The sequence below is a fragment of the Callithrix jacchus genome, chromosome 5 (genome assembly GCF_049354715.1).
Source record: "Callithrix jacchus isolate 240 chromosome 5, calJac240_pri, whole genome shotgun sequence".
Classification (NCBI taxonomy): Eukaryota; Metazoa; Chordata; class Mammalia; order Primates; family Cebidae; genus Callithrix; species Callithrix jacchus.
In genome coordinates, this window is record NC_133506.1 from 12,315,832 (window position 1) to 12,328,098 (window position 12,267).

The following is a 12,267-nucleotide window of genomic DNA, read 5'->3' on the forward strand; positions in this document are numbered from 1 at the left end:
GACTCCCAGCAGGGTCAGGCAGCCCTGTTAGGTATGAGGGGCTGAAGTGGCCCCAGGGATACCTGAAACTAAATCTGACACCAAAGTGACATCTGGAAGACTGATCTGCCTTTGATGCTGTCAAAAATACAGGCAGCAACTAAGTCATTCTTCCATTCAACGAATATTGACCAAGTTCGTACTGTGTTTTATTCTAACTACCAGAGATAGAGCCCTAAAACCCCAGCCCCCCCGCTGCTTCCCCAGGACCTTTGTGTCCCCTCTCACAGGACCCATTCCCTGGAATCTCCTTGGTTCTTCCCTCGTGAACTGTGGCTCTGCCTCTAAGTCCTTGGAAAATAGACCCTAGGAGTATGGTTTTCCAAAGTCTTCCACAGTGGTGCAGAATGTGGCAAAGAGAAATGACCAAAGAGATTTGACAGCCAGGGAGATAGTACTTGCTCTGTTCCTAGAAATAAACTATGATAATGATAATGATGAACCTTGCAGGTCCAGGCAGGGAGGCACTCAGGTGCCATCATTCCTTCATGCAATATCGATATTTATGAAGCACCCACTCTGCCAGGCTACTGTTCTAGACGCTTGGGATATATTAGCTCATTAAAAAGTGTTGGCAAGGTAACTTGTCAGAAAAAGCTAGCACCATTCAAATTTTAATAAAGAGAATGATTTCCCAAACCACCTTGGTGGTCATGTTATACGATGATGTGTTTTAAAGGGGCGCAGAAGGAGGAGGCTTGTTAGACTGTCTTCCCCATCTTCTACAACACTTTTACTCCTACAATTAGGTATCCTTTAATTGGTTCCATGACCGCCACTTCCTTCGCCTCAGATACCAACAACCATAGATGCTCAAGTACCCAACAGAAAATGATATAGTATTTCCATGTAGCCTACATACATCCTCCCATATACTTATTTATTTTTATTTGAGAAAGAGTCTCGCTGTCACCCAGGTTGGAGTGCAGTGGCACGATCTCAGCTCACTCAGCTCACTGCAACCTCTACCTCCTGGGTTCGAGCTATTCTCCTGCCTCAGCTTTCCAAGTAGCTGGGATTACAGGTGCCTGCCATCATGCCTGACTAACTTTTGTGTTTTTAGTAGAGATGGGGTTTCACCATGTTGGCCAGGCTGGTTGGTCTCAAACTCCTGACCTTGGGTGATCTGCCAAAGTGCTGGGATTACAGCTGTGAGCCACGGCGCCCAGCCGACATCCTCCTATATACTTTAAATGATCTCGATATTACTTATGATACTTAATACAATGTAATTACGCTGTAAATCATTGTCAGACTGCACTGTTCAGGGAACAACAACAACAGCAATAAGTCTGTACATGCTCACGCAGAACAGTACAGAAACAAACAACACTGGTTCAGAAACAATATTTTTGAATTGAAGTCGGTAGAACCCACAGATACAGAGGGCCGGCTATCTTATTTGGGATTTGGGGTTAGTTCTATGCCTGTAAGCTCACGGCAGCAAACTGGCTAAAGAGTGGCATGGCTTCGGCCCCATTCCATGCCCACAAGATCATTCCCTAATCTCCCTGTGCTCAGCACTGGCTTCTCACTGTGGGCAGCAATAGAACCCCCAGGATGGTGCTGGAGGAAGTGCCCTCAGGCAACCTTCCCTCTCCTGCCCCATATCAGGAACAGCAGGTAGATGGGGCTACTGGTACACCTGAGGTCGAGCTCTGGCAGGGCCCTGTCAACTTAGGGAAACCAACAAACAAGCCAGGCGTGCAGGTGCACGTATGGCGGCTCCCTCGCACCTGGATTTGCAGTCAAGATTAATCAAACTTAGTATCTGGTTTCTCTTTGTCTGGTTACAGATCTTATATGGCAAGGGAGAATTCTTTCAAAATCCACTCCACCCTCCCAATTTTACAGAGGTCAACCAGTTCTAGAAGGTTTCTGGGCTCACCCCAAGTCCTCGGTGAGGGAGACACGTGAGTTGGAGGCCATCAAGGAGGGTGAACCAATTTTCATGGTCTCAGTTGCACAACATACAATGGCCAATGCTGGGTCATCTCTTAATTTAAAACTAGTGACACCTCCCAGTTGGGATCCCATTTCTACCTTTTGCCCACCCTCCCCCCACCCCCATGGTCTATTCTCATCATTGCAGTCAAAGAGATCCTTAAAAAAAAGAAAAAACAGGGCTAGGCGCAGTGGCTCAAGCCTGTAATCCCAGCACTTTGGGAGGCCGAGGAGGGTGTATCATGAGGTCAAGAGATCAAGACCATCCTGGTCAACATGGTGAAACCCCATCTCTACTAAAAATACAAAAAATTAGCTGGGCATAGTGGCGCGTGCCTGTAGTCCCAGCTACTCAGGAGGCTGAGGCAGAATTGCCTGAACCCAGGAGGCGGAGGTTACGGTGAGCTGAGATCGCGCCATTGCACTCCAGCCTGGGTAACCAGTGAAACTCCGTCTCAAAAGAAAAAAAAAGGAAAAAACAATCAGATCAAGCTGCTCCCTGCAGCATCTGCTTCCACTCAGCATCTGTGGCTGCCTACTTACCTGCCTGCGTGACCTGGTCCTCAGTTACCTGGCAGACCTCACCTGTTCGGATTCCCTGACCCGCACTAGCCTGTTTGCTGACCTTCCACTCCCAGGATAGGGTTCTGCCCTGGCCACATCCCAGTCTGGAACGTTCTTCCCACATTATCTGCAAGCTCCCTCCCTCCATCCTTCAGGTCCTTCTTCAAGGTCATCTGAAGATCAGCCTATTTAACACCTAGTCACCCTCTCCCCAAGCTTCCTGTCCCATGTTTCCCCCAGTACTTATCACTGGCTGACAAACTGCATCATTTGTGGACCTAGTATGCTGACTGTTGACTGTCTTCCCACAACGTAAATCCACTTTTTAATTCACTGATGTATCCCAAGTGCCTTGAATGGTGGCCTGGCAGAGTGGGTGCTTTATAAATATTGCATGAAGGAATGACAGGACTAAGTGTCTCCCTACCTGGACCAGCAAGAGAAGACAGACTTCCAAACAGGCATTGTAAACACTTAAAAAGGGAGATGGAGAGAAATGATTTTTTAAAATCAGAGGCCCACCCATTTAGAACTTGCAGTGGCCAGACCAATCAATAAAATGGATGAATGCTTAGAGGCCCAATCATTTAATTAGAAAAATCTGTGTACCTTTGTAATTCCCAAAACTCCAATGTTGGGACTGGATGAAGTAGAGCCATTTCCAGTACCAAATATGCCATCAAGAACACAGGAGAGGCCCTCCACGAAAATTCCCCTAAAATGTAAAGGAATAGAGGAAAGAAAAATATTCATTTAACTAGGTGATCCATTCACTCTGAAACAGCCTCTACACATCTGCTATCCAAAAATGTGGCCCACAGACCGGCAGCTTCCACATCTCCTGGGAGGGGGATTAAAAATAGAGAATCCCAGACGCTGAAGCAGAATCTGCCTCCTTTTTTTTTTGAGATGGAGTCTTGCTCTCTCACCCAGGCTGGAGTGCAGTGGCATGATCTTGGCTCACTGCAACCTCTGCCTCCGGGTTCAAGCGATTATCCTGCTTTAGCCTCTGGATAGCTTAGATTACAGGTGCCCACCACCACACCTGGCTAATTTTTGTATTTTTAGTAGAGATGGGGTTTTTGTCATGTTGGCCAGGCTGGTCTCAAACTCCTGACCTCTGAGTGATCTGCCCACCTCAGCCTCCCAAAATGCTGGGATTACAGGAATGAGCCACTGTGCCTGGCCAGAATCTGCATTTTAAAAGAACCCCCAAAACTCTTTCAATTTTGAGAAGCACCTCTCAAAGTCAAATGTCAGACTCGAGTGTTTTTAAATCACTGCAAATGAAAGCAAAGGATTTTAGCCAGAAAATAAAGCCATCTGTTGGGGTATAAGACAAACATGGGCCATCTATGGAAATAAAACACTGATGTGATATTTTACTATTAAATCCAGTTTCATCAGGAAGGAAATGTTTTATAATTTCATAGGTACTGACACTTTTAAACATATTGATATGTGGGTATTTAATCATATCCAGCAGCTCCATTAGAGAAAAAAATGTGGACATCAGGACTGGAAGCCCCCTAATAGAGCCAAGGCAAGACATGCCAAACCAGCCCACTGATCTCATCACATATAGTCCCCTTTGGGGTGGCAGAGCTGGCTGAAGAACAGGAGGGGATCTGGGCTTTCTTTTCTCTGCAGACTCTTCAGGGGCAATTATCTAACAACTTCCCAAAGCTAAAGACCAAGTATTTTGAGATCATAAACCCCATAGTTCATAAACCCTAGATTTCACAGATTTCATTCACTTCTGCTATTCCTGTCCCTATTTATATAAACTGTAACTGTGCATAGATTACACAGTGCATAGCCCTGGGGACAGGTGGAATGTATCTAACTGATAGGCCTGGAGCAGTTACAGCCTGCTGCTACGGTTTCCACTACACAGGAGAGAAAAAGTATCCTTGTGCTTTCTGTCTGTCTGACTGTGGCAGCCAAGATTGGATGGGGAAACACAGGGAGAAAACAGGTAATTTTTGCAACGTCTAAACAGCACTGTATAGCCAAGCAAGGTGGTGCACACCTGTAGTCTCAGCTACTCGGGAGGCTGGAGGTGGGAGGACCGCCTGAGCCCAGAAGTTTGAGCATGTGGTGCATGATGATTGTGCCTGTGAATAGCCACTGCAGTGCAGCCTGGGCAACACGGTAACACTCCAGGTCTTTACAAAACAACAACAGCAACGCTGTAAACAGTAAAGAGCTTGTTTGGCTCTGAAGAAAATTTTCAGATTATGGAAAAAAAAACACAGCCATATATATATATATATATATACACACACACACACACACATACATACATATATACACGTCTTTTGATCCTCTGTTGTCTTGTTTTGTGTGTGTGTGTGTGTGTGTGTGATCTCCAAATGATGCACATACACACCAAAAAAAAAAAAAAACAAGTGAAGAACAAGTGCAGTGCTTGGCATGTGTTTTTTGAACTTCAGGCTTCCAGTGGTTTTGCAGTGTTGTTTGATGTCACTGCAATTAAGGAAGGGTAGGAATTCTGTTCCACGTCATGAACAAGGAGGAAAATGAAAGTGAAAAAGAGCAGTGATGTGTCCAAAGACAAACAGCCACTGGAGTCCTGCTGCTTGGCTGGCTCCTGCTGAAACTCTTGGTTTTGTCTTCAAGGTAATCTAAACCTAAGAACAAAGTAACAAGACGACTCGGGAACTCATCTTCTCAGGAACATACCTGTTTATTGCGTGGATAGGGGGCGGTGGGGCACAGGATAGCCGTGCACAGGCGTAATAGTCACCGATAGACTCGATGATGCTGGCGACCACAGCACTGAGCATGCCAATGACACCAGCTGCAGACACGGTGGGTAGTCCCCACTGAACTGTGGGAGGAAAACAACCATGAACGCCCCCAGAGGGGCAAGCAAAAGTGACCAGGCCCAGTTACCCAAAGTCCTTCTGAACGCTGGAGGACTCTACAAGATCCACTCGGATTCTGAAGCTCATGGAAACTGTTCATTTTAAAATCTTAAGCACCAAATGTCTGGGACAGGTGCTGAGTCAGATGAAGATGGCCATAAAGAGGACTGATCCCCACTGTGTCTTTATTTAAAAGAAGACCATCATGGCTGGGCACAGTGGCTCACATCTATAATCCCAGCAATTTGGGAGGCTGAGGTGGGTAGATGGTGTCAGGAGTTCGAGACCAGTCTGGCCTACACGGTGAAACCCCATCTCTAATAAAAATACAAAAAATTTTGTGATGACACATGCCTGTAATCCCAGCTACTCAGAAGGTCGAAGCAGGAGAATCTCTTGAACCTGGGAGGCAGAGGTTGCAGTGAGCTGAGATCGTGCCACTGCACTCCAGCCTAGGTGACAGAGCAAGACTCTTATCTCAAAAATAAATAAATAAGAAAAAAAAATAAGAAGATATTATTGGGCTGGAAGAGGCCCAATAAAGAGAAGGAAGGCTTCTCTTTCTTGCTTCTAAGCCACACTCAGTATCTACTAAATAACAAGTGAAAGTGGCCTGCTGTGTTGGGAAATTTGTATGAGGGATTTATAGCCCTGCTATACAGAGCAGGGTATAAAGAAACAGTGGCCTTCCCCAGGGCTGCTGCCTAGTGAAAAAGCAGTGAGGAATCACCAGTTAAATTTAAATCCCGACAGTAAAGCATCCATAAGGTATGGACAGTCCTTCTCTATTATAATACCAGAACCTTATTTTTAAATCATAAACCATGTTATAGGAACTTAAATACTTTCATTTCAGAAAGCAGTGAGGCCCCACTGCAACTTCATTTTAAGTCCTGCGTTCACTTAATTCTTCATTTGATATTTTTTTTCTTTAAAAGAATATTAATTTGGACTTGAAAGCTATAAATCTTACTTAATAAAAAGCATGGGTCTCTTTCAATGTGAGAATGAACAGCCTCCTTTGATAAAGGAGCTAGCCCTTCTTCTCTTGAAGCATTAGTTATAATACACCCACTAAGCAGGAAGCACAGTGGAAAAAGAACGAGGGCTAAAACATGGTCTCTCACTCAGGAGCCAACAATGCAGCTCCGGGAACAGGACGCTCCAAAAGATCTGGGGAGAGGGCAATGGCTCCACTTCAAATGAATTCAAGCCGAGCTGGGTCACAAGGAGTGTAAGGGAGGACGTCAGCAAAAGGCAAAGTCAGGCCCTGGCCAGGGAGGATTTGAGGAGGAGGTAGGAATGGAGGTGTCCCCCAGGGGTGGGGAGTTCTGGGGAAGGGAGATGAAAGAGGTGGGCGTTCTGGTGGACACAGAGCTCTCATGCAGGTCAGGGGGCAGGAGGCAAGTTCTGGAAGAGTTCCAAAAGCCATCTAAGCCACCCAGAGGGGTCTGGCCTGTGTTGTAAGTAGCCTAGAGCAACCATTGGATTGGAAAGAGAAAGAGGATACAAAGTCAGATGTGCAGAATAAGCCTGGAGTGCAGTTAAGGGCAGAACTGCTCCTGTCTTGGGCTGGTTCACTCGTGGGAGCGGCCAGGGGATACAGAGGCAGCCCTCAGTAAGGGGTACAAGGTACGCAGGTGGCTCGGCACATCCCATGCACCAGCAAGAGGCCTGCTCACCAGAGCAGCTCCAGGTTGATTTGGAATCCACTTTCCTCATTCAGAGGTCTTCTTCACCAAGCAACATTTTGCTTTTACTAAATCTTTTATATTGTTACCTTGTTACTGTTGCAGTATTCTGGTTTCAGTTTCCTGTCTTGATTTCCAGGGGGGATTCTTGTTTTGATCTTTTCTCCTTCATATATATCCCGCCCGCCCCTTAAAGACCTCATTAGATTCCAGCCCTCTGTCTTGAATCCATTATTTCATATCTCTTTTTACCAAGAAACTTTCATTTAGTTTGTTACTTGACAGCAGGGTTTCTCAGCCTCGGCACTGCTGACATTTTGGACAAGAAATCTGTATTATATTAATAATCAGTCCTAGCGTACTACAGACTGAAAAGCACTGCTCAGGTATTTGAAAGCATCTCTCTGGATTAAGGCAAAGCACTGGAGAGTACTACATATGTACACCGTGGGACTATATCCCTGGGGTGGCTTTCTAGCTCCATACTTAACAGTGAAGCTCTGGCACCGCACCAGCCCTTGGCAGGCCAGGAGCCCTATGTGCTCACTCCCGGCCAGCACAACCTCGGGTGCTCTGTCCACTAAGTTTTGCCATCCTGTGCGTGGCCCATGGGCCCTAGGAAACTCTCTCTGGCCCCAGCACCTGTACAGCTCTGCCTCTCCTGGACAGCCCAGCTTGTGCTCCTACTGGCGCCCACCTTGGGAGCTGCCTGCACAGGCAAAAGACCACCCTATATGTGCTTTGGGGGCTTCTACTCATCCGCTACCCCGGCTTCTCCTGGCCTCGCCCTGAGTGCCTCACCAACTAGTTTGAAATTTCATTTTATCTCAGACTATAGGTGTGTACATGAACCATGCACATTCTTTCTCGGAGAAAGGATAGGTATGTTTATCGTACTTAGACCATACAATCCGATGAGAAAGTTATTTTAGAAATATGAAACTTTTTTTTTTTTTTTTGATAGAGTCTTGCTCTGTCACCCAAGGCTGGAGTGCAGTGGCACGATCTCGGCTCACTGCAACCTCCACCTCCCAGACTCAAGTGATTCTCCCACCTCAGCCTCCGAGTAGTTGGAATTACAGGCACCCGCCACCATGCCTGGCTAATTCTTGTATTTTTGTAGAGATGGGGTTTCATCATGTTGGCCAGACTGGTCTTGAACTCCTGACCTCAGGCGATCCGCCTACCTCAGCATCCCAAAGTGCTTGGCATCATTACAGGCAAGCCCAGCCTGAAAGATGAAACTCTTTAAAGCTTTCCTAAGTGCGTTGAGAACAAAAGGAACAGCCAACACTCATCATTCAACATGATCAGAGCAGTCACCTTTAACCCAACCTTAAAATTTTTGGCTTCTCTCACTTTTTCTCCTTGTCATTATAAAAAATGAAAATAAGATAGTTAAACAGGGAAAGAAGTAGGCTGAACCTGACTGAGCTCAGGCTCCAAATCTAATAAAAACCCAAATGCTGGGACTAGAGTCTTCACAATGGAACCAAGCATGTAACAACCACTGGGATCACCTAGACGGGGCTAGCCGTGAGTCCAGGCAACACCCCCAGCTGGGGAATGTATTCTCACCCCCAAGGAGTTACCCAACACTCAAATTAAGATACAGCTTTTGGCCATTAGTGACTATCAACTTACCTCTACAGCTCTGACCAAATTTAAAAGATTATAGCTGCCCATTAAGAGATTATATAAATTCCATTGTGCTTGAGCAGGTTGCTTACTAATCCCCAGGCTGTTCCCACTCACGTCTTTCCACTTTGGCAGCACTGGGACCAAGCAGCTCTATACTTGCCTTTCTAAGCAGCTGCCCTCAAATTCTGGCCACCAGAGCTCAAAGCTGGCAAGAGACCTCTTGTCCAGGATTTCGTCCTAGCAGAGCCAAAAGAGAGCTAGCTAATCTGAGAAGGGAGCCGGTCAGTCTGTGTGTGTTGGTTTCTGCCCTCTGGGGACAGGGCCTCCCTTTCTTGCTGTCTAATCCTCTCCTGACCAGAATGGCAAGACCTCCAGGGGACATTTTGGGACAAAGAAGGCTGTTCTGCCAACTTCCAACCCCTCTCAGTTGGGCCCTCCTGGGCTCCTGACCCCTCTAGCCATCAGAATACTTACATGGGTATGGAATCTTAAACCACGGGGCTACCAAAAGCACACCCTGCCTGGCATCCGTGCGAGCATAGAAGCCATACTTTGTGCTGTCGGGAGGGAAGACATCTGTCACTGTGAAGATGAAGCAGAGCAGCCAGGATACCAGGATGGCCAGGATGATCTGGAATGGTCAAGGGGAAGCTCTGTCAGGCCAGCATGGTTCCCAGGTGTTGATGAAAAACACCCCTTTCCCACGGTCTGAACATCACCCCCAGAGCCCACTATCGCCAATACTTTGCAGACCTATTCTTCCTTGAATGGAATCTCACTGATAGAGCAGTTTCATTCAGTTAAATTTGTCTTACCCTTTCCAAAGTCTGGCTAGTAAAACAAGAATGGATATCATGTCCGCAGAGGCCACGTGAAGTCAAATCTCACTCAGTCCCAAGGACAATGTCCCATTCCTTTGGCACTGCTAAGCGGATGTGCTCCCATTTCAGAATCAGAACCTTTAAGTCTAAGATGATCTGAGTGGTCATTTGTACCCTGATGTCTCTGCACAGACATGGTCCCCGAAGCGGGGCCTTCTTAAAACCCTCCCTTTACTTGATCCTCTTACATATGAACCAAAGGCAAAAATGTCAGCAGGGGAAGAAGTCAGCTACTCACAGGGAACATTTTGAACAGCTGTAACTTGTACGCAGTCCATCCTTTCTTGGATTTATAAATCGGGAGAGGAAATTTAACATTTCTGGCATATTGTGAAAACAGTAATACTAGGAATATCGTCCTGAAGAGAGAAAGAAAACAAACTAGGTCAAAGGCTGTTACGTCTTTGTTATAAAATAACACTTGAAGCCTCTATGACAAAATTGACTGTATGTGTTCAATTCATTTACCTAGAAAGCTGCTAGTCTTCTGAACTACTATTTGAGAAATAGTACATCTCTTGGAATGTACATCTTTTGGAAATACTACTTTGGGGAAGATGTTACAACTAATTTGCCTAGCATTTCTTGATACGGAGATGAAATTGTGATGTAAATACCTTAGGACAGCTTTTCCTGAATAGAATAAGAAAACCCAAAGAATGTACACATTGATGGGAAAAGCTTACACTGTGTAAGGGGAAAGATGCCAGATGCAACAAAGACTGTAAGACTGCAACTATGAATTACCTACAAAGCAAACCGAGAATCTACTGCATGCGCACACAAACAGGTAAGAATGACATGATCCAAAGTTCTCCCAGGGATTCTCTTCGGGTAGTTATATGATTTGCAACTGGTTTTCCCACTTTTCTGTATTTTCCAATTTACTTACAACAAGAATAAATTACTTTTAAAAGAGCGAAAAGTAAAGCTTCACTACTTAAGAAAACTAGATCCAGTAGAATTCAGAATTCAGTATTAATAACATTCCTGAGAGGCTGCTGCATGCCAGACATTATACTAATGTCTTCCTGTGCATCATCTCAACCTTATGGGGTGGCTTCCATGACCGTCCCCTTTGTACAGAAACAAAGCCAGAGGTCCAAGATCACACAGTAAGGGTGGCAGGGTTGGGGGGAAAGGAATCTAGCTCCATGGCTTGAAACAAACTCGGAACTCTAGCCACGCTGGTCACAGGGCAGGGAGGCCGGGCTCCGGAAGTCCCTCCCCTCTGAGCCTCACAATCCTGACTGAACTGCACTAAGTGCTATGGAAGGCAGCAGCAGACGCTGACCCTGCCACAGCAGGACCACGGCACTTCCTGACACACCAGTCCATGACATCGGTCTGGTGTCCTATGTGGCTGGCAGGTGTGGGGTCACGTCCCATCCTCCTGGGTGGATTTACTTATCATCGAAACAAAAACGGTGCACAACAATGCACCTCAGTCTCCACGTGGTCTTGCTCTCTCACTTACGACCTGAGGTAGAGCTGGCAGAAAGAGTGGGTTCTCAGTTAAAGCTAAGCTTAATTGTTCTTGGGCACAGTTCCAATTGCTGAGATGGAATCATTAGCTCCATCGACAGCTGGTCAAGTGTGACTCCATTGTCACATTCCTAATGAGGCGTGGATGGCAGCCCAGCTGGAGAAAAGGCACACGTTGCTCCATGGGCCTCCCTGACAACTCAGGTACTGCTTCGGTGAACTGGTGATCAATTGGGGCCACTGCTAGTATCAGTTCAAGGTTGAAAACACACACAGTGCCCATGTTACTTCACTTCCTCTGGGATAGTGAAGTTTAACAAAAAGCAATATGATAACGAGGGATACTAAAACTGGAATACTTTAAAGTTAGACCTACACACAATTTTCATGTTTGGAAAAAATAAATGCTACTTATATGTTTTGGAGTGATTATTAGGAGCTCTAAAGATGCCCCAAGTCTGCTGTTTATGTCACATTATTTCGGGCAACACACCTGCACATTTAAGAGGGAACAGAGCCCTCACAGAATTTGAGGAGGGACACCCAGATCTCCGGCCCAAATCTGACAACTCCAATTTAGAAAGTAGATTAGGCAGCAGATGAACATGACTCTTTCTGCTCTAAAACCTGTCTACTTCAAGTTTATTTTTATTCTCAAATACACCTGAGGGTGGGCACCCCTGTAACAGAGAGGCAGGGGCTTAGAGGTGCAGACCTACCCATGTCCACACATTTGAAATGAGCAAAGGGATGAAGCGTAGCCCCGGTTCTCAGGATGGGCTGCTGTGTACTCCACTGGTTGCTTTCCGCCTCACCGTTACCTTTGTTAACTTATTTTAAAATTTTATGCAAGTAATGCATACTCAATTGTAGAACAAATTTAAAAGAGAAAGATAAAACCCTAAAAATCATCCATAATCCCCCCTTGAGTAATAAAATCACGTAATATTGTGGTGTGTCTGTTCTGAATGGCTTTCCATCCCTGGATATTTGCTGGGTGCTGGAGGAAGACAGATTGTTAACTTCCTTGTCCCCAGGAGGTCATTATCTAACCCAAATTGGGATCCTGCTTTATGTAGCTTCCTGACCTGCCTCAGCACCTATTGTTAATACTAAGAACACTTTTCCACC

At 45.9% G+C, this 12,267-nt stretch overlaps 1 protein-coding gene and 1 non-coding gene across 11 annotated transcripts in view; one reads left to right on the plus strand and one right to left on the minus strand.

Moving 5' to 3' along the window:
* The window catches only part of SLC23A2 (solute carrier family 23 member 2), a 140,304-nt gene that overhangs the window by 12,258 nt on the left and 115,779 nt on the right, over nucleotides 1-12,267 (minus strand). For all 10 annotated transcript variants that reach the window (XM_078371321.1, XM_035298317.3, XM_035298311.3 and 7 more), the window contains 4 exons: nucleotides 9,890-10,010; nucleotides 9,245-9,401; nucleotides 5,254-5,401; nucleotides 3,157-3,262 (listed from right to left, as the gene is read on the minus strand). In XM_078371321.1, the coding sequence (XP_078227447.1) occupies nucleotides 3,157-3,262; nucleotides 5,254-5,401; nucleotides 9,245-9,401; nucleotides 9,890-10,010 (532 nt within the window). The remainder of the gene's footprint in view (nucleotides 1-3,156; nucleotides 3,263-5,253; nucleotides 5,402-9,244; nucleotides 9,402-9,889; nucleotides 10,011-12,267) is intronic.
* Nucleotides 4,388-4,516, plus strand: LOC118154355 (small nucleolar RNA SNORA31). Its single transcript, XR_004744222.1, has one exon. It is a non-coding gene; the product is annotated as a small nucleolar RNA SNORA31 (small nucleolar RNA).